Source organism: Ursus maritimus, unplaced genomic scaffold (assembly GCF_017311325.1).
Source record: "Ursus maritimus isolate PB19 unplaced genomic scaffold, ASM1731132v1 scaffold_19, whole genome shotgun sequence".
Taxonomy (NCBI): Eukaryota; Metazoa; Chordata; class Mammalia; order Carnivora; family Ursidae; genus Ursus; species Ursus maritimus.
The window spans coordinates 6,026,790-6,049,288 of NW_024424341.1; the positions used below are offsets into that span (position 1 = coordinate 6,026,790).

Sequence of the window (22,499 nt, forward strand, 5' to 3'; positions counted from 1 at the left end):
GGCGGAGATTTAAAATCAGCTATTATAAATGTGTTCAAAGAACTAAAGGAAATCATGTCTAAAGAATTGAAGGGAATTATGAAAACAGTGTTTCACCAAAATAGAGTATCAATAAAGAGACAGAAATCACACACAGAAAAAAAAAATTCTAGAGTACAACAACTGAAAGGAGAAATTCACTAGAGATGCTCAACAACAGATTTAAATTGGCAGAAGAAAGAATCAACAAAAACGAAGGTGTGTCAATTCAGACTATCCAGTCTGAGGAAAAGAAAGAAAAATGAGGAAGGAACATTAAAAAAAAAAAAATGAACAGAGCCTCAGTAACATATGAAGCACCACCAAGAACACCAAAAGTAACAGAAGCAGCAGAGGAGAGGAGAGAGAGAAACTGGCAAAAAAAAAAAAAAAAAAAAAAAAAAAAAAAAAAAAGCAATAATGGTTGAAACTGCCTGAATTAAACACATTAATCTGCACATCCAAAAGCCCAACAAACTCCAAATAGAATGAACTTGAAGAGATCTACACCAGGATACATCATAGTCAAACCTCACTGAACACATCATAGTCAAACTTGTTTAAAGTCAAAGAATTTTAAATGCAGCAAGGGGTAACCCATTATATATGAGGGATTTTCAATAAGATAACAGTTGATTTCTCATCAGAAACCAAGGAGGTCAGGAGGCAGTAGGATGATATATATAAAATGTGAACGAAAAAGAGTGTCAGCAAAGAAGTCTAAAATCCAGCAAAAAAAAAAAAAAAATCCTTCAAGAATGAAAGGAAAATTAACACACTGTGAAGTAAAAACTGAGAGAATTGGTTATTAACACACCTAGCAGGAAACACTAAAGGGAGTTCTTCTGGCTGAACTGAAAGTCCACTAGACAGTAACTCAAATCCACCCAAATAAATAAAAAGTACTAGTAAAAGTAACAAAAGTAAATATACCCGATGGCATAAATATACTTTTTGGTACTTTTTTCTCCTATCTAATCTACAAGGTGCATAAAATAATTAAAAAACCATGTTGTCACGAACATTATGCATGAAGATGTAATTTGTATGACAAAAGAAGTGCAAAGGGGGGGTGGCTGAGGTATACTGGAGTAAAGTTTTTTTTATGCTATTGGCATTAAGTTGGTATTAATATGAACCAGATTGTTTCTAAGATAGAAACTAATTTTGAGAGAAACCACTCAGAAAATAACTTTTAAAAACAGAGTATAAGAAAGAAGGTAATTAAGATCGTATCCTAGAAAACATGTAACACAAAAGAAAGCAGTAATGGTGGTACAGAGGAAAGAAAAAAAGACATAAGACATAAAGAAAAAAATAGCAGACAGAAATCCTCCCTTACCAATAATTATAGTAAATGTAAGTGGATTAAAACACTACTATCACAAGACAGAAATTAGCAGAATGGATAGAACAATATGATTTAACTATATGCTGTCTACAAGATATTAAATTCAAAGACAACAAATAGGCTGAAAGTAAAAGCATGAAAAAAATACACCATTAAAATAGTAACCAAATGAGAGCTGGGTGGCCATACTAATATCAGACAAAAACTGTTACATACACTTTAAGACAAAAATTGTTACTAGAGACAAAAAGGACACTTTATAATGATAAAAGCGTCAATCCATCAAGAAGACGCAATAATTATAAATGAATGTAACAAGAGAGTTCCAAAATACATGAAGAATTCATGGGAGAAGGAAATAATTCAACAATAATGATTGGATACTATTATAACTATTAATATACCAGTCTCATTAATGTGTAGAACAATGAGGAGACAGAAGATCAACAAGGAAATAGATGACTTAATTCTATATAGAATACTGCATCCACCTCCAGCAGAATGCATATTCTTATCAAGCACACATCAAACATTTTCCAGGGGGAACCATATAGTAGACCATATAACAAGCCTCAATAAATGTAAGTTCATAAATGTGTGGAAGTTAAACAACAGACTACTAAATAACCAGTGGGTAATGTAACAGTAGGAAAAATTCATTGATAGGGTTTCAAATTCCACATTACAAGTAACCTTTAAGTAACTGCCACTTGTTCAATTTGGTATACTATCAATTATCTGAATAGGAAATGAAACATTCCTTTTTTTTTAAATTAAAGATTATTTATTTATTTATTTGACAGAGAGATAGAGAGCACAAGTAGGCAGAGTGGCAGGCAGAGGGACAGGGAGAAGCAGACTCTCTGCTGAGCAGAGAGCCCAACTGGGGGGCTTGATCCCAGGACCCTGAGATCAAGACCTGAGGTGAAGACAGCTACTTAACCAACTGAACCACCCAGGTGCCCCACATTCCTTTTTTCTACTACACATCTGTGAGAGGTTAAACTTTTTTCATGTATTTCAACCAAAACAATAAAAAACTGAATGCAAAAAGAGACAGAAGAATCTTCTGTCTTCTATTATGCCAGATATTAGAGATTTGAAAAAAATGTAAAGCAATGCCACTCCTTCACTAATTTTTTAATTTGGAAAATATAGTTCTTTTTTCATAAAATATAAGTTATGTTAACATATAATGGGTTTATTTTTATTTCTAAATGAATTAATTAGAAACATTAACAATTATTTGTTTTAATTTCAAATAGAGTAATATTGATAGACATAACTCAAAGAAAAAGTCTTTGGGGTCCTCAGACCAAGAAGTTTGAGAACTACTGCTCTATTCTATATAAATAATGAGTAATTCAAATCCTACTTCAGTTGCTGCCTGTAAGTCTTTTTGGTGTCTTAACTCCATGTCATAGCATTATATATGTTTCAGAGTTTTTTTTTTTTTTTCAAGATAGTGCCATTTATAAATGCATTTGTATGGATGTTCAGTACAAAATGTACTAAATACGATCATGCTTACATTGACTGCCAAGACATCTGGAGTAACTTTTACCCTGTGTCTCTTCTAATACAGTAGAGGTGCTAGGAGTATTGCTATATCTTTAATATCTTTAACATATCTGGGTTATATTAATGCTGGTACAAAGAACATCTCAATTTCTATAAATTTATAATTTGGGGAGTACTTATTTGTATTATAAAGGAATTGTCAATTTAAAAAGATTAAGAATTTCTGAAATAATTCCTCTAGTTCACGAAAGTATTTATGCATACATCTCAAATTCCTTTATGTGAAACCTGAAAAGCTAATCTGCCAAGAGTCCAAACTATGGGAATATTAATCAGCAATGATGATAATACATCTGTGAGTTTCATATTAATTTCTTTCTCACACTTCCTCTGAAATAGATTTTAGTTGTGCTATGGACTGACTGTCTCCACCCAAAATTTGTATGTCGAAGCCTCAACCCCTAATGTGATGATATATGGAAGGTAATTAGGCTTAGACAGGTCATGAGGGTGGAACCCTCGGGACACCACAGAGCTTGATCTCGCTCTGTCTCTATGTGCTTGAACTTAGGAAAAGCCATATGAGACCAAGCAAGAAGGTGGCCCTTGGCAAGCCAGGAAGACAGCCTTCATCAGAATCTGACCATACTCGTGAGCAAAATTATTTTGATTAAAACCAGAAATACTTATCAAGTTTGCTTTCCAGTTTTCTTTACTGTATTGTAGAATTCTAAAACTACATGGATAATTTGTTTGCAAGAATGTATACTTGGAATGAAATTCTACTTTGAGTGTACATAATTACTGTGTAAGACAAAGCTGGCCTATAGTAAATCCCTTTTCTAAAAGTCCTGTACTGTGGTTCTCAAACTTTAGAAAGCATTGGAATCACCTGCAGCTACTGTTAAAATACAGATTCATTGGCTACACCCCAGATGTTCTTATTTCATACGTCTGGGTGAGGCCTGGGAATGTGCATTTCTTAAAATTCCCAGAGATGCTGATGCCAGGAGTTTGGGGGTCACTCATGAAGTCCTCCTGATCTACTGGGACTATATTTTGTATACTTTATAAAAATTGGCAGCTTGTGGGAGTATTTAGGTAAACTAAACTTTTGTTTAATGATTGGATTTGAATACAAGAGAATAAAATCATTGATTCAGTTGGATGCATAAATAACAATGTTAGAAACACTTCTTATTCCTTTCAATTGCTTGTAGTGGTGCAGAAAATTGTTTTTTTAGTAGCAATGCACCTTTCTTAGCCAATACAAATTTTGCAAAGGAGTAAAATGAGGGTTCACAGAATTGAAATTTCACAGACTTGAAAGGCAGTTGGAAATTCAAATTGGGAATCATTAAACTTACTGAATTGTATGATATAATCTGCAGTGCTTAGATTTACTTTAAATTATTTAGTTCTAAAAAGTATGATCTGAAAGTATTTATTGTGTAAGTGCTTTCACATTGCCTATACTATTATGACATTAGCATACTCATTTTTCATCTGCAACCATAAAATAGCATGACCTTTTCCTCTGAAGGGAAAACTTATGGCTGTCTATCAGATAGGTATATAAGTGAAGTGTAGGATCTTGTTGCAATATGTGTAGGAGTAGAATTCCCTTGACAAGCAAAGAAGCAAGTGGAATACATCAGCAAATATGGATTATTTCAGCATTAAATAACCTTTACTAAATTTGCAAGCAAATTTTATTTTGCAAGTGATTTAAATTCAGAGAAGGAAAATAATCATGAAGAGGGGATCACTTTTACCTTGAGCAATAAATATAGAGTATTTCAGATGAAAGCATCTTGTAGTTTATGCTGTGTTACAAAAGACAGTTTAAAATGATTTGGAGGGAACATCTCTGAAAAGGCAAATATTTGATTAAATGGGTACTTAGTGGGGGCGCCTGGGTGGCTCAGTCGTTAAGCATCTGCCTTCAGCTCAGGGCGTGATCCCGGTGTTATGGGATCGAGCCCCGCATCAGGCTCCTCCGCTGGGAGCCTGCTTCTTCCTCTTCCACTCCCCCTGCTTGTGTTCCCTCTCTCGCTGGCTGTCTCTCTCTGTCAAATAAATAAAATCTTAAAAAAAAATGGATATTTAGGGTGTTAGCTTAAAAAGTTTAGTTGTACTGGTCAGAACACTTAACAAATCAGAGAAAGATGGAAGTATCTTTTACTTTCTATTGTTATTCTAGCTGAGGATCCACAAACTTTTCAATTATGTTGAACATAATTTTTGTTAAATTCTAATGTTTAGAATGTTTTCCATGTACATGGGATAAGGAATACTTTTAATAATATATAAAGTAAACAATCTCTTTTAACTTCCTATATTAAGTGAATAATTAATGGAGTTCTTCACCATTTCATGATAGTTTCTTCCTTTTTACAGTGAGACATCTAAGTTCCTGAGTTGAACAGAAAAAGGCCTGTGTTTTTGTGTTTTTTCCCCCTGGCTTGTAAGTGGTGGAAGTAGGCTGAGTCAGGGCCTAGGAATGGATCTGGTGATGCTTTTGCTAGTCTTTAGTTTCATTTGAATTTTCCAGATACACTTTTGAGGATGTAACCTGTGGTAAGTGGTACAGTAATCTTAATGCAAAGAGTTCTTGCTTAATGAAACTAATGCACACTAGAGTTTCTATAAAATGAACTGTTTTCTCTTTCAATTTTTTCCCCCTACAGAATGCATACTGAGGTCAACATTCCCTACTACGCATTCCCATGGAGACCTAATATCCAGGATTAGGAAGAATACAGTGTATTAAATGTCTTTTTTTCAAGTTGCCTACTTTCTTCAAAGACACTCCTGATTTGTTTTTGTTATGGACATTTGATTTCCTAAATAATCCAAATCTATTCTCCTCTCTCATGCTTTTACCCCATCCATCCCTCTCCCATTCCCCCAATTTTTAACTACCTACACTAGGTATGATCTCCTGATTATAAGGGCCCCAATCCTGGGTACTTTACTTTCGAAGTGTTCATCATTCTTGTAATTATTCATATGTCCTGGGATTGTGAATTCTATGAAGTTGGGAGCAATTTCTGATTTGTTCATTGCTACATGCCCATGTTTTATAGCAGAACCTGGATCATGAAGGAGTGATGTGGTTTTATAATGCAGGGCACAACAACTTACCTCTTAGTAGCCCCAGGGCCTACAGTCATGTCAACAGTAGGCACTAAATAAATGATGGTTGATACTTTTGCACATACTATTTTTCTCTACCTGGACTGCGCCCTTCTGCTTCCTACTAAAATCCTAGTCCTTCAAGACCCAAGTCATGGTCACCATGGAAGATTCTACAGGTTGTCCACTTTCCCACTCCAGGGGCTGCCATTGACATAGACTGTGATGTAAATGGTAGCCTTTGGAGTTGCGCAATATAAAGGCCCCTCCCAGCTCAAATGTCTCCTTCTACTAGTATGCTTTGCTGGATATAGACTGTGATTTTCAGGAGGGCAGTGATATTTGTCTCATCTAGCACCTAGAACATAGCAAAAAGTGAATAAATATTTATTGAATACGTGAATGACCTCCTCAGTCACGAAGAATCATTTGTCCTCTATGTCTTACACCTTGTCCTTCCTTCCAGTTTGGGAACTTTTGTGTGGAATGGTGTTTGTAAGTGCCTCATGATTATGACCCAGTTCCCAATGATTCTGAACCTTCTTCATTTTTATACTGGAATGTGAGGGTTTTAGAGAGCCTGTAATTATAAGATTGAAGGCATTATGCCACATCCACACACAGGCAGATCAACTCTCCATAGAAATTTCTAGAAATTGGGGTGCCTGGGTGGCTCAGTCAGTTAAGCGTCTGACTCTTGATTCTGGCCCAGGTTATGATATCAGGGTTGTGAGACTGAGCCCTGCGTTGGGCTCCACGCCTGGTGTGGAGCGTCCTTAAGATTCTCTCTCTCCCTTTCCCTCTTCCCCTCTCCCCACTTCCTCTCTAAAAAAAAAAAAAAAAAAAAAAAAAATTCTGGAAATTGTGCAAAACAATGTTTTAATGTGGCCTGGAAGTTTCACCTCAGGGTGTGGTACATGCAGTTTTTGGTTACAAACCATAGTTTCTGAGTACTGTTTTGAAAGTGAAGGCTCTGGAAACTTGGATAGGAAGCATGAATAAGCCGTAATGGAGGACAGTTATACTCAGAGGCTGCCAGCTCAAACCCAAACATAAGGTACACCATGAGGCATTGATGGCTTCACTTGTATGAAAGGGTGGTGTCCCATGTTCTGAAGAGTTGGGGGAAGGGAGGGACTGTGTCATAAGCTTGGGTGACCAAATCTTGTATTTTCAGCAGAGATATCTGAGATATGTGATTTTATGTTCTGTGTATTTTGGGGTCTCAGTTCATACAGGAGAATTAATTCTCTTGCATTCACATCAGTCTCGGCTTTAGTTTTTATTTTTAAGGCAGAAACATTTTTGTAGAAAACATTTCATAAATTGATTTAATAAATTTTGGTAAGAAAAAATGAAGACATTAGCTATTCCTATGGAATGCTGAGCCCTGTTCCCCATCTAGTAAGTCCACTTTTTGTGTGAAAATCTTAGTGCGAATCTCTCACATTGTCCTATCTTTCCTTTTAAATGTCGTATCTGATAATTGAAAGAATTCGGATAAGTTAAATTAAGAAATATTAGTGCTCTTTCAATTTTTCCATACCACAAGTAATCAAGGACAATATTCGGGTCATTTTTCTTATTCTAGAATGTGTCACATTGATGCAATGCAGTTTGGGTGTTGTATTATACAGATTCTTTTAAACTAACTGTCCTTTGTATCTTGTTGACTTATATAAAATCAGGGTTAGAATACATCTTTTTTCTTCATAGATTATTTTTTTCAGTAGTCTAAACAAATCTTGCGGTTTTTATGTCAGTGTCAAGTACATGATTATCTAAGGATTTGTTTCAAGGTCTTGCTTCCTACAATGGAGACCAAGTATATTCTACATCATTGGCTCTGGATGGTAAAACTAGAAGAACTTGTAGGACATATTATGTTAGATGAAAATCAATATTAGGCTTAATTATGCATTAAAATTTATGATTCTAAAATTTGTTAGAAAAATAGCTGACTTACAGTATGGTCTTTATTTTTCTCAAAGGCAATTTTTTGTTTACCTTGTTTGTGTTTTTTATAAACATGGATATTTTTCCTTATCTTCATTAGTGTTAACTGTATTGCCCAATGTAGTCCAATACTGAATTTTTTATATTGTTTCTTACTTGTTTCTTCAAGCCATTAAATCCATAAATTATTTTCTTAAATTTTGGTTATTTTCCTGTTAAAGCTGCAAGGTATTTTCCCTTTGTAAAAAGACATTAAATGCAGAAGATGTTTATGTCATTTTTTTTTTCTATCCTTGGTACAGGAAACATGATATTACCACTGTCAGGTGTAATAAGAAAAAGGCAAATACTTAGAATTAAAGGTAGAATGATATTTTTAAAAAATACCAAATAAATCTGTTGTGATCACTAAATTATTTGTTGTAGCAAAGGCTGGTATCTTTTAAAGACAGGGAGATAAAACAGTACCAATTCGGGTAACTCACTTAATCAAAATAAAGGCAAAAGAGAAACTTATTTGGCTTATACTTTCTCAGACTATTTCTACACAGAACAAATAAAAGCCTGAGAATATTTCTGATGAAAAGATGAAAAAAATGTTAAAGACATCTTGTTCTGCTACGTATATTATCAATCTATTTGTAGCAACAATTGGAACATCTGTCTCTCATAATGAGGTATCTCTGAGAACATAAATAAGGGATGTTTTTCCCTTATATCAGGCCTTTGCAGAACACATTTCTCTTGTGAATAGCTTGTAATTTACTCTGCAAATGTTCAAACTTAACAATGAATATGTGATTGTGGTTAAGAGGTGGTATGGTAAATTTATCAATGAAGGCCCATTAAAAAAAGCAAACCAAATTTTAGGAAAAGCTCATTTATTCATACATAAATATTTATTGTGCTACTATGTGTCAGGCTACTGTGTTAGGGAGTAAGGACAGAATAATAAACAAGACCCAGTCTCTCTTCTTCAAGAACTGAACACAGACAATTCACCAACTTACAGAACAGAAGTGGTAAGTAGCAGGACTATGCGTCAGGGTCTAAGAAACAACAGGTATGTCAATCCTGTGTCATTGGGGAGCCCAGGAATCCGAGGAAATACTGTCTGAAAGCTGACTGGAAGGTTACATGAAGGAATCTAGGAGAAGGTGGAGAAGAGGACGACTCGGGGTAGAGAAATAACATGCAAGAGGCTGGAGATTAGACAGCATGGCAGAACACAGTAGTTCTGGGTGGCTGACAGAGTTGGGAGTGCGTGTGAGGAGGAATGGCAAGGGATAAGGCTAAAGAGGGGAACAAAAGCTCTGTCTCAACAAACTAGATGTGGATCGTTCTCAAGGACAAAGAGAAGCTACCGAAGGTTTGTATTTTAGAAAGGCCACTGTGGTATCTTGTTGAAGGATGGCTCAGATAACTCCAACGACAGTTGGCAAGAAAGGATGGTGGCCTGGACTAAATGATCGTGGGATAGAGAAAAGGGATGGTCAAGGGTTGAGAACAATAATTTAGTAGATTTGGGGGGTAAGGGAAAGGAAAAAGTAACCAAGATATTGAACATGGGAAGTGGACTGAGTTTTTGTAAGACACTCAGATGTAAAGATCTGAAGCTCAAGAGCGGTGACTGGAAGTAATCCGTATCCAAATGGCAACCCCCCCCCCCCAAAAAAAAACAAAAACACCAAGTAGGGGAGAGGTAGAGTATAATGTAGAGTGAAAAGACAACTTAGAATGACAGCCTGAGAAGCATCAACATTTAAAAGGTGGGCAGAGGAAATGTCCATAAAGGAACTGGGAGAATGGCCAGAGAGGTAGAAGGGGAGCTAGGAAGGGTGAATGTAAAGGAAGCCAAGGAAAGGGGAGCGTCAGGAGAATCAAGTGCAGGTCAAATGCTAGATTATAACAGCAGGTTAAGGATATGGAAATAAGTAATTAGAGAGATCCAATGGTGGATAACTTAAGTTTGGGAAGAGAAAACAGGTTGGGTGGTAGCTGGAGCGGATGCGGGGTTTTAGAAGGTATGCCTATATGCTCTATGGATAAAAGAGATTTGGGCACTCCTTAAATGCTGAAGGGAAGGCAGCAGCAAAGAGGCAGAGGTTGAATACACAGGCCAGGTAGAATAAACAGCGGAATGAGAAGGATGTGGGACCCACAGTATAAATGGTACATTGAATTGTAAAAAGAAATAGCAATAGGGATGGGTGTGGATAAAGGGATCACATTTAATGCTACAGAAGACAACTGACACTGTTAAATACAAGGCCCTGTGCTATGTTCTAGGACATACTGGCAGGCAAAATAGATCCTTCCTCTGCCCTCACAGAGCTGCTTAAAGAATATGCATAGATTCTTTTTGTATATAGAGTATTAAAGGACTATTTCCAAAACCTTTGTTCAATTAGAAGAGTATTCATGTCTGCTTATAGACTCATAATCTATAAAGTGGGAAAGGTCACCACCAGGCTTTGGGTAGCAGGTGACAGAGAAAGAAGCTGTATAATCTCCACTAACATAGAATATGTTATACTGAGGATAAAAGACTCAAAAAATTAGTCTGGTATTTAAAGAGAAAAATCAGGAAAAAGGAATATAAATATTCTTTTAATTCACAGATGTTTATGGCAACTTTCACTAAAAATGTTGGTATCTTTCATATCCATATTTCATAAACTTGTGATACATACTTACATGATACGGAAAAGTCAAAAAGTCAAGTAGACCACTAATCTTGAAGGCAAATAGAACACCAGCATTGCTCAAATATTTGGAACTCACTATCCTTACTAATACAGGGGTGTTACGGAGGCAGAGAAATAACCATTTGCCACTGACAGATAACAGCAGATACATTTTTTGAGTACTTACGGTGTATCAGGCCTCTATAATGATTTGTCTACATTAATTCTTCTAATAAAAACCTTAGGAGGGAGTGTGGCAGGCAGAATAATGGTCCCTAAAAATGTTCACATCCTAATTTCCCAAACCTGCTGATAACCTTATATTGCAAAAGGGAATCTGCAGATGTGATTAAGTAAGGACTTTTTTTCTCTTAAGAATGTGGCATGCTTCATGAATTTTCATGTCACGCTTGTGCAGGAGCCATGCTAATCTTCTCTGTATCATTCCAACTTTAGTATATTTGCTGAAGTTTAGCACACGTGATCAAGGATCTTGAGATGGAGAGGTGATCTTTGATTATCCAGGTGGGCCCAATGTAATCACTTAGGTTCCTTATAAGTGAATGAGAAAGGCAGGATGGGTTAGGATCAGTGATCTGAAGATACTACATGGCTGGATTTGGAGATGGATAGAAGGACCACAAGCCAAGGAATGTAGGTGGCCTTGAGAAGTGAAAGGCAAGGGGAATGGATTCTCCTTAAAGCCTCCAAAGGGAGTCCTGCTCAGTGAAGAGTATTTGGGCTTTTGACCTCCAGAACTGTAAAAAAATATATTTGTGTTGTTTTAATCCACTAAGTTTATGATAAATTGTTAGAGCAGCAATAGGAGGCTAACATAAATGGGTATAATTAGTGTCCCCATTATATAGATGTGGAGAATGAGGCTTAACAAGAGTTAAATAACTTTCCCAAAGTTACTTACGAGAGTTGAAGAGATTCTGATTTTATATTCTTATTTTCCCTTTGAAGTAGGAAGGTCAATTCCTGAGAACTGGAAGTTGGGGATGGATGTAAGAGGAGATTGGAAAGGATACAAAATAGTTCTTATGAAAAATGGGAGTTTCTGGTCTAATATGTAAAGTCCTTATCTTCGAGATACACATGGAAGTATTTACAGAATATAGGATACGATGGATTTGCTTAAAATAACTGAAGGGGGGCTGTGAATGGAATTAGTAGGGAGGGATATATGATGATACTGTTGAAACTGGGTGGTAGTATGGGCACAAGGAGTTTTATTATATTAATCTATACTTTTATAGATGCTTAAAATTTTTCAAAAAAAGGGTAGAAAAAATGTCAAGGTAAAGAACAATAAATGACAAAGAGGAACATATACTGATAAAAGTCATGAAGTAACATGGACAAGAACAACTTTAAAATAAAGCAACAGAGACCCTATCAGTGGTGACTGAGAAAAAGTGGGATAGGGAAGGAGGGTCAGGGAAGGTGAGAAGGAGGGATAGCCAAGGGGCACAAAAATTTTCGATATGATACATATTTCATCATAATGGTATTTTTATATGCATCCATTTAAATATATATAGTGTATATATTTATACACAATATATACATAATAACATCAAACTGAATACATTCATTATGTACAGTTTATTGCATGTCAATTATACTGCAATAAAGCTCTAAGAAATAAAAATAAAGCAAAAATGCAAGGAGAGAGTTTCTGGTCTGAACTGTGAAGAGCTTGAAGTCGTGACTCCTGTCCTCACAAAAGCAACAAAAAAAGCTGAAGAAAGTAAAAGGCAACTCTCCCTAGATTCAGAGAATTGAGGTCACAGGGCAAACTGCTTCTCTGAAAACTGGAGAGAGGGGTGGATACAGAGAATCAGTCACAGCTTTCTGGGAACAGAGGCCTAGAAGCCGGAGACTGAAGCTGGAGCCAGCATGGCAGGACACTTACATTGTAATTGAGAAATTGCTGGAAGCTCAGTATGAACTAGTTTGAATGTTCAAGACTCTGGCGGAGGGAGGGAAGCAGTCTTAGAGGAGGCCCACATAAAAGTTTTACCTCCAGAATCCCACCAGATTCTTGGGGGAAGACTAGAAAATGAAAACAACTCTCAGGCTTCTAGCACAGGGAGGGGAAGTCAGCATTCTGAAATATGCCCAGATCTCTTTGTTCTTAACACCTTGCCCTCAAAGGAAAACTATTTTACCAGAGCTTAAGTGACTTGGGTTCTATCAAAACCTTTCCAACCTGGGGGAAAGGCAATGCCTAACTGTAGCCCCCTCTCACCTTCCTGCCTTGTCTAAGGGGGAGGGGAAGCTAAGAAGCACTTGTGAATGTCACATCCCAGGGACACAGGCTCACTAAAAATCCAAGACCTAATCACAGGACTATAGGATGCATTTTCTACCCCTGTTCCTTATCACCACATCTATGGGTTCCTGTCTAATAACGGGATTACAGCCAAAAGCACTGCAAGCCTCAGATCCTGTTTAAGGATAAGTCTGTAGTGAAACACAAAGACAACAGGGGAGACAGACAATTTAGAAAAATGCTGCCTCTCAGAGCACAGCTACCACAAACAGAAAATACAGTTAGAGTTATCCTAGCCAGATAGACATAAAACCTCATATTAAAGGCCCATCTGCCTCAGTTCTGGCTTTCAACAAAAGACTTCAAGGCATGCTAAAAGGCAGAAGACAAAGTTTGAACAGAGAAAGCAAGCATTGCTACCAGACTCAGATATGGCAGGAATGTGGGAATTATCAGACCAGAAATTTAAAATAACTACGATTAATATGTTAAGAGCTCTCCTGGAAAAAGTAGACAACATGCAAAAATAGATTAATATAAGGAGAGAGATGGAAACTCAAGAATCAAATAGAAATGATAGAAATACAATACTTCAATAGAAATGAAGAATGCCTGGACACAGCTGAACAAAGAGTCAGTGAGCTTGAACATCAACAGAAACTTCCAAAACTGAAACACGCAGAGAAAAACTAATGAAAACAAGAAAAATACCTAAAAATCTATACCTATGCATATCATATTCAATCAGCAGAAAACCAAAGACAAAGAGAAAATCCTGAAAGTAATCAGAGAAAAAGAATGGGAGAAAAGATGACTAGGAATGCACATAAGACTGATACAATCACGAATGCTTATTTCAGGCTGAAGACTATGAATCAGTTGTGGTACCAATAGGCAAAGCTGTTTATTTTTTTTTTCTCTCAGTCCAGGAGCCTAGGTCTAGTACTGAACAAGGTAGATAGCTGGACTAACCCAGGACTGTAATTCTGCTGGGCAGGCACAGTGGAAGAAGAGTGCTTTATGGGAGTTAGAAGCAATGGCAGGAGTGAGGCTCTGTATGGCAGCTAAAGGAGGGAGGTAAAGGGAAGAGGTCAAGAGACTAATGGTCCTGAAGATGAACAGAGGGCTAGGAAAATAGGTTGTGGTCAGACAGCTGAATGGATGGCATTATAATTTCAAAAGTAAAATAGTTCTGGAAGATAAGGTCCAGAGTATGGCCTGGAGTTTTCAGAATGGAGATGAAGGAATTTGGGTGGGACTGGTTTCTGACTTGAATTATTCTTTCCTCTCTCCATGTATCAAATAGGTTGCCTGTATCAGGTGGGAGCATACTGGTGACAGAAGAGCTATTCAACTCCTAAATTAACTCTAGTGGTAAAGAGTATCACCTTAGGTGCATTTTCCCTCTTAGTCTCACACAGCGTCATACCCAATATAATACTTCCTGCTATGATCAAGTGGATCTAATATCAATGCAATAAGAAGGCCCACTTGTACATGAAATGATTATAATTTTATAAGTGGGCACACATTTGATATATGGAAAACCAGGGAAGTACAGTGTGCATTTGTTTCTTCTAGGTTGTCATAAAATTGTGATCTATGGTATCAGTGGGGAAGGAAAATGATCTATGTGAAGGCAGTTCAACAGGACCTGAACTTCAAAGAAAGTAATAAATGGACGAATGGGAGGCAGATATATCACCTGTGAAAAAGCCCAAAGGTACTGAACCGTTGGCATAATCATTGTTAAGAAGAGCTCTGCATGCTGAATCTTACTTATATGGTTTTCTAAATGATTCTGTTCTCCCTACAATTAAAATTGCTTTCATTTTAAGATAAAGATAATGGGAGCATTATTGATCTTAGAAGTATAACCTACCTTAATCATGCAACCTTTCCTATCACCTTTTCTGCCAGAACTTGTGGGTAAAATGAATGGGTTCCATTTTGACGTTTTAAAGTTCTTTGCTTTACCATGTAATGAATATGGTCAATGAGGAAGAGGAACAAAGGGTCTGAAAATTTCACAGACTAGATAGACAATACCTGAATAACCTAGTTAATTCTAGCCTCTGGTTAATTACATCTACACCTAAGAAATGTTTTAAAGACAGACTTTATTTTTTAGAGCAGTTTTAGATTCACAGAAAAATTAAGTGGCAAGTACAGAGATTTCCCTTACATCTTCTGTATTCCCCTCCCCATTGCCTCCCCCACTATACATCTACATTTTTATAATAATATGAAAGCAGATGGATTTGACCAGGCACTCACATACATTCGTAATGGATGTGGTGATGCACTGTCTAGATGTTCTCTTCAGGACTGAGGCACTTATTCCCTGAGCTGCTCCGAGTGTCGGCTGATGATAGTTCACAGCTGGGTTACTATCTGGAAACTTGTTTCCGCCAAAGGGAGCTAGTTCCTACCAATTATAAGCCTTTCCTGGGGACTGCATGCATGCAGTGTCTGACTGATAAAGGAATACAATACTCCTTGGCCTGGCCCCTCTGCCTCTATTTGGGCCATCTCTGAAGGGCCGTCCTAGCTTCATAGCTCCCCATGCATCACAGACCAACTTGTCCTGCCAATCTTCCTTTCCTTACTACTTCACAGTTGTTGCTCCTGAATTAAGTCTAAATTATATCTGCATGCAAATCTCTGGGTGAGGGTCTGTTTCCATATGTCTTAAATACGTAATTTCCCAACCATATACACAATGTTGGTCATGTAGTGCTTAACTGGGGTAGTAAAAGTATGAGACTATTATCAGAACATTTAGCTTTGCACCCTAGTTCCACTACTTAATAGCTCTATGACTTTGGGCAACTTAATTTCTCTGAGCATCAGTTTCCCCATCTTTACATGGGGGTAATTCCTTATGAAACAAGGGTTACTAAGAGGACCCAAGCAGGGATATACCAAAACACGTGTGCGTGCGTGCACATACACACACACACACAGACACTCAAAATATAATGTAATATTACTATTTACATGTATTGGTAATTTCAAAAACTAAGCCTAATTATTTTTGCACTTTGTTATTTCACTGAAACATACCATTAGATAGTAAGTATTAAGACTACACCAAAAAAATTAATTAGTTGTCTACTATATGCTTGACCCTGTGCTATGTACCATGTATACAAAGATGAGAGCTTTCCTGACATCAAGGGATTCCAGTTCCAGTAGAGAGGCATTTAATACAAACAGAAGTGAGTTCAAGTATTATATATGCCAAAATGGCAGTAGTATGCCCAGAAATAATGGGAGGGGTGCATATTTTCCCAAGGTATCAGAAAAGGCTTTACAAAGGAGGTAAGCCTTGAGGTAAGAATTTTTTAGGCAAGGTATTTTTTTTTTTTAAAGATTTTATTTATTTGACAGAGATAGAGACAGCCAGCGAGAGAGGGAACACAAGCAGGGGGAGTGGGAGAGGAAGAAGCAGGCTCACAGCGGAGGAGCCTGATGTGGGGCTCGATCCCATAACGCCCTGAGCCGAAGGCAGGCGCTTAACCGCTGTGCCACCCAGGCACCCCTAGGCAAGGTATTTTATCCCCAGTAAAGCTTTTTTGATCACTGAAGGATACTTTAACCACTCCTAAATAATAACAATTTGAGTGTAACCTATAACAACTATTTTGTGTTATCTATTATGCAGAGAATTTTCACAGAAAATTTTACAACTGAGAATTAAGTTTACTTACTGTTATCTTACGAGGACAGTCATTAGAACAGAGACCACTGAGAACTGCAGAAAAATAAAAGGCCATTATTACTGTTATAATCTAAGCTTATATTTAAAGCAAACTCTAATTTCCCCCTTATAATCTATTAATATGCTCTCCTGAGTCATAATCACAAGCAGAAACCAATTCAATTCCTTTAGAGCTGAGTAAATCAAGTTTCTGTTGTTCACTTTATACTGTATTTAAAAAGCCTTTATTAAGCAGTTAAGATGCTGCTGTTTTGTGAAATACATAGGTGAGGTAATTAATTATAGTTATATCATTCCATACCTACTGTTGGTTCTATTTTCCAAGCAGTTAGCTAAATTCCAAGGACGACTTAGATTCTGACAGAGAAGTGCCAAACGCAAACCAATTAAAATATATACTGAGAAAAACACATTTAGCATTTTATATCTCAAATTAGACTTTTTCCAATTATCTAGTCAAAGTTTCTGGGTCAAAGATTCTGGGCACCCTTGATAACTATTATGGAGAACACAACTATAAAAGAATTGATGGGTTTATAACAGACATACAAAAATAGTTTAATGACACATTTATTCTATAATCACCAAAAAAGAAAAGGTTAGAATGTCTGAATATTATTTGTATAAGTAACATGAGTTTTGAAACATAACTTTATTACCACTCCTTCATGTGAAGTGCCATCTTTGAAGGAAGTGGACATTATGTGCTCAGTAAGCATGAATTATCTCAACAATAAATATTTGTTAATTCAAACATATCCATAGGAAAAAGGTATCTTACATTTATTTAGATTCCATGAATGTGAAATGACAATCATTGTAACAGAAATACTTAGGCTGGGCATATAAAGTATAGATAAAGTTTATTAAGTATATATAAAGTATATACAAAGACACCAAAAAATCTTCATCACAAAGGAAGATACCTGTTCATCTGCTATATTACATTTACATGAACTACAGTCAGAAGAAACACTGAAATAAGTGTTTTACATTTGCAAAGCAGTTTTCAGTGGTTAAGTTTCTTACCCTAGCATACTACCTGGTTCGCACTCTTTTATTCTCCCAACTTTCCATGACCTAATTTCTCCCTTTCCTTTGTTTCTCTTCCCTGAACTCCACGCAGATATTGGTACTTCTTTTTTTCTTGTCACAAAATGATTTTCATAAGCTTCATTTAAATCAGTATCTTGCTGAATAGTAATTATTTTCTCATAAGTCTGTCTTTGTACCAGTATGTAAGCTCTGCATCATTTTATGCTTATTTTCTCAGGGCCTAACCCAATGTATTTGCTCAATAAGTACTTGTTAAAGGAGGAAAAAGATGGATTATTCAATAAATGGTGACCAGATAATTGGCTAGTTGGAGGAAAATAAAGTTAGACTTTAACTCAACATAAAAAACTACCTTTGGCAAGGACACAAATAATATAAAGAACGCGTAAATTTTAATAATAGAAAGACAAGCCAATTAAAAAATGGGCAAAGGATCTGAATAGGCATTTCTCCAATGAAGATACAGAGATACACAAAGCTCATGAAAAGATGTTCAGCATTATTAGCATTCAGGGAAATGCAAACCAAAACCACAATGTAATGCACATTCGCAATATCCAAGAAGTGGAAGTAGCCGAATAAATGTCTGAAGGATGAGTGGAAATAAATGAAATGTGGTATATACATACGATGGAACATTATATGGCTTTAAAAAGAAATCCTGTTACATTTTACAGCATGGATGAACCTGGAGGACATTATGCTAAGTGAAACAAGCCAGTCACAAAAAGACAACTATTCCATTTATATAAGGTATCTAAAGTAGTCACGTTCACAGAAACAAAAAGTAGAATGGTGGTTCCCAGGGGTTAAGCGTGAGGAGAAGAGGGGTGGTTGTTAAATCAGTATAGAGTTTCAGATTTGCAAGATGAAAAAGTTCTAGAGATCTGTTTCACAACAATGTGAATATACTTAACATTACTGACTGCACATTAAAAATGGTTAAGATGGTAAGTTTTATGTTTTGTGTTTTTTTTTTTAACCACAATAAAGAAATGGTTAAGATGGTAAAAAACAAAACAAAATGAAATAAACTCCCAAGATACCATTTCACACCCATTAGGATGGGTATAATCAAGAAGTCAGATAATAACCAATGTTGGTGAGGAGAAAGAAATGGGATCCCTCACACATTTCTGGTGGGGATGTAAAATGGTCCAGTTGCTTTCGGAAAACAATCTGGCAATTCCTTAAAAGGATAAACACAGAGTTCCCATTTAACCCAACAATTCCATTCCTAGGTATATCTCAAGAGATATTAAAATAGAAAAATTAAAATATATGTCCACATGAAAGCTTATACATTAATGTTCACAGCAGTAATACTCATAATAGCCAAAATTCATTAACTGATGAATGGATAAAAAAGACGTGGTATATTCATATAATGGAATATTATATGGCAATTAAAAGGAATAAAGTATTGGTTATACTACATGGATGATCTTGAAAACATTATGGTAAGTGAAAGAAATCAGTCACAAAAGACTGTACTTTATATGATTCCATTTATATGGAATGTCTGGGATAGGCAAATTTATGGACAAAGACAGTAGTGGGCCTAGGGTTGGGGTGGGTTGGGGTGGGGACAGGGGATTAAAGGTGATTACTAAAGGGTATGGTGTTTCTTCTGTGATAATAAGCATTTCTAAAATGGATTGTGGTGATGGTTGCCCAATTCTGTGAATATGCTCAAAGCCACTGAAGTGGGTGAACAGTATGGTATGTGAATTATATCTCAAAGTTGTTACCATGCAAAAAAGACATAAAAATTTAAAAACTAATGACAAAGGGGTAAACTTCCTTTTAAACATACATTACAAAACCATACTACTGCTCATATACAAAGAGCTTCTAGGTATGAGTTCAAAGATGATAATCCAATAGAAAACAAAGGATATCAAGAAGCAATATCCAGAAGAGAAAATGCAAATAATCAAAGCCATGAACAAAAACACTCAACCTCACCAGTCAGGGAAGAAAAAAATCAATTTTATACCTAACAGGCAAGAAATAAAAGACCAAGAAAAATGTCTGTAGGAAAAACAATAAAGTCAAAGATAAATGACAAACTAGGAAAAATATTTGCAACACATATATAACAAAGGATTAACTTCCCTAATATATACTACAGTGCATTTATAAGTAAGACAACTGTTTGCAGAAATAAAAGTACAAATGACTCTTAGACATATGAAAAGATGCTGAACTTTACTCAGTATAAGAAAAATGCAAAATAAAAGAGACAATACCTTTCACTTAACGTGACTGGCAAAAATAAAAAAGTTTAATAACCCATTGGTTGGTGAAGGTGTTAGGAAATACGCATTCTTATATACTGTAGATAAAAAGTATAAATTGATAAAATTTCTATGAAGGGACATCTGTTAACATAAAAAATATACTATAAAGTTCAAAACTAGGCAGAATTAATCCGCGGTGTTGGAGTGAAAACAGTGGTTACTTTTAAGCGAAGTGGGTTAGTAACTAATAGGGGAGCATGAGGAAGCTTCTGGTTGCTGGTTATATGTGTTTCTTGATCTGGGTGTAATTACATGGGTACATTTTATTTTGTGAAAATTTACAGGCCTGTGTACTTAGGTATATTTTCTGTATGTATACTTCAATAATTGTTTATTTAAAACATTCACGTTATTTTTTAATAATTCCATTTTTAGAAATTTATTCTACAGGATATTCTCTGTGGCATTATTTATAATAACAACAACAAGGGATTGAAATAGCCTTGATATCTATTTAAAAGAACTCATTGTAGCCATACTATGTGGTACTATATTCAGTAGTTAATGAGGCAGCTCTAGATTATATTGCTGTGGTATAATCTCTAAGATATGTTGTTAAGTGAAGAAAGCAGAGCCTAGAACAACCATTTATGTAAAATAAAAGTATACACACGTATATGCTTGCATATATATAAAATATCTTGGATAGACACAAAGAAGTTGTCTCTGGGAAAAAGGAATTGGACCACTGGGAGATGGGGGAAAGGGAGACTGACTTTTCATCATTTACTCTTGCATTTTTTTCATCATTTGCATGATTACTTATCTTAAAAACCAAATTTATTAATGAAATAAAAATTTAGAGCTCTCAGATCAATAGGTGCTGAATTGGACAGTGTCATATGATGGTGGGAATGTAAATGCCTGTAGCGTTTGGGAAAGGTAATTTGGTATTATTTATTAACATTAAAAACACAGCCTCTCAACTCACTGATTTCTTGTCTGTGAAATACTGGAAACCACCTACATATCTACTGAGAGAAAATACTAGGTAAATTATGAAACATGTACAGTATTATTGAATGACATGGAGCTATTAAAAGATTGAAGGACATCTGGGCTCTTTCTGTATTCTGGCTCTTGTGGATACTGCTGCTATAAACATTGGTGTGCATGTGCTCCTTCGAATCACTATGTTTGTATTCTTTGGATAATAAAAAAAGAATGGAATCTTGCCATTTGCCATGACATGGATGGAACTAGAGGATATTACGCTATGCGAAATAAATCAGTCAGAGAAAGACAATTACCATATGGTTTCACTCACGTGTAATTCAGGAAACAAACAGATGAACATAGGAGAAGGGAAGAAAAAATAAAAAAGGACAAAATCAGAAGGAGAGAAACCATAAGAGACTCTTAACTCTAGGAAACAAACTGAAGGTTGCTGGAGGGGTGGTGGGAAGTGGGATGGTGTAACTGGGTGGTGGGCATTAAAGAGGGCACTTGATGTAACGAGCACTGGGTGTTATATGCAACTGATGAATCACTAAATTCTACCTCTGAAACTAAATAAAATAAGCTCCTCCTTCACTCCCCCACCCCCCCCAAATAGAATGAAAGAGACCTGCAAGGGATGACTTGGAAGAGTGTTTATGCTCTCTTGCTGAGGTAAAAAAACAAGATACAGGCAAGAATGTTTGGTAAGATTCTATTTACAAATGTATGTGTTGTATAAATCTCACAGACATAATGCTGAGGTAAAGAAACCAGAGGTAAAGAGTATAATATTGTATTCTTGTTTTTATATGACATTCAAATAGGGAAAATGAATCTGTGGCGACCGAGATCAGAACAATGGATATACTTTTGCAGGGAGTATTGACTGGGTTGGGGGACCTTCTGGGGTACTGCAAATATTTCTTCTTGACCTAGGTGTGGCTATAAGGGGGTATACCTATGTAAAATTTCACCAAGCTGTAGACCTTTACCTTTCTTTCTCTGTACACCCATCACTATAACCGTTCTTACCACCTCACACCTACATGCCAAGGTGCTCACCCTGGATCTGACTTTTTTATTATGCACATCCATTTTTTTCCCTCTGAACATTGCTGCAAAATTTATCTTCTTAATTCACACAGTTATGTGAACAAAGGATCAATCTGATGAAAAATGTAAGGAGTAAGTGATCATTTTATGTGTCAACTTGACTGGACCATGGGGTGCCTAGATAATTGGCCAAAAATTATTCTAGGTATTTCTGTGTGAGCAGTTTTAGATGAGATTAATATTTAATTGGTAAAATGAGTAAAAGAGATTGCTCTTCATAATGTAGATGGGCCCCATCCAATTAGTTGAAGGCCTGAATAGAACAGAAGTCTGACCCTTTCCTAAGTAAGATGTCTCTGGCCAGATGGCCTATACACTAGAACATCAGGTTTTCCTGCCTGACAAACTCTCTCTCCCTCCCTCCCCATCTTCCCTCCCCAATATATAATTGGTTCTGTTTCTCTGAAGAACC

The 22,499-nt window shown here is 36.2% G+C and overlaps 1 protein-coding gene and 1 non-coding gene across 2 annotated transcripts in view; both read right to left on the minus strand.

Moving 5' to 3' along the window:
• The window catches only part of ITFG1 (integrin alpha FG-GAP repeat containing 1), a 271,075-nt gene that overhangs the window by 56,956 nt on the left and 191,620 nt on the right, over window positions 1-22,499 (minus strand). Inside the window, exon 13 of the mRNA XM_040633257.1 lies at window positions 16,666-16,709. Within this exon, the coding sequence (XP_040489191.1) occupies window positions 16,666-16,709 (44 nt within the window). The remainder of the gene's footprint in view (window positions 1-16,665; window positions 16,710-22,499) is intronic.
• Window positions 11,045-11,149, minus strand: LOC121103567. Its single transcript, XR_005835818.1, has one exon. It is a non-coding gene; the product is annotated as a U6 spliceosomal RNA (small nuclear RNA).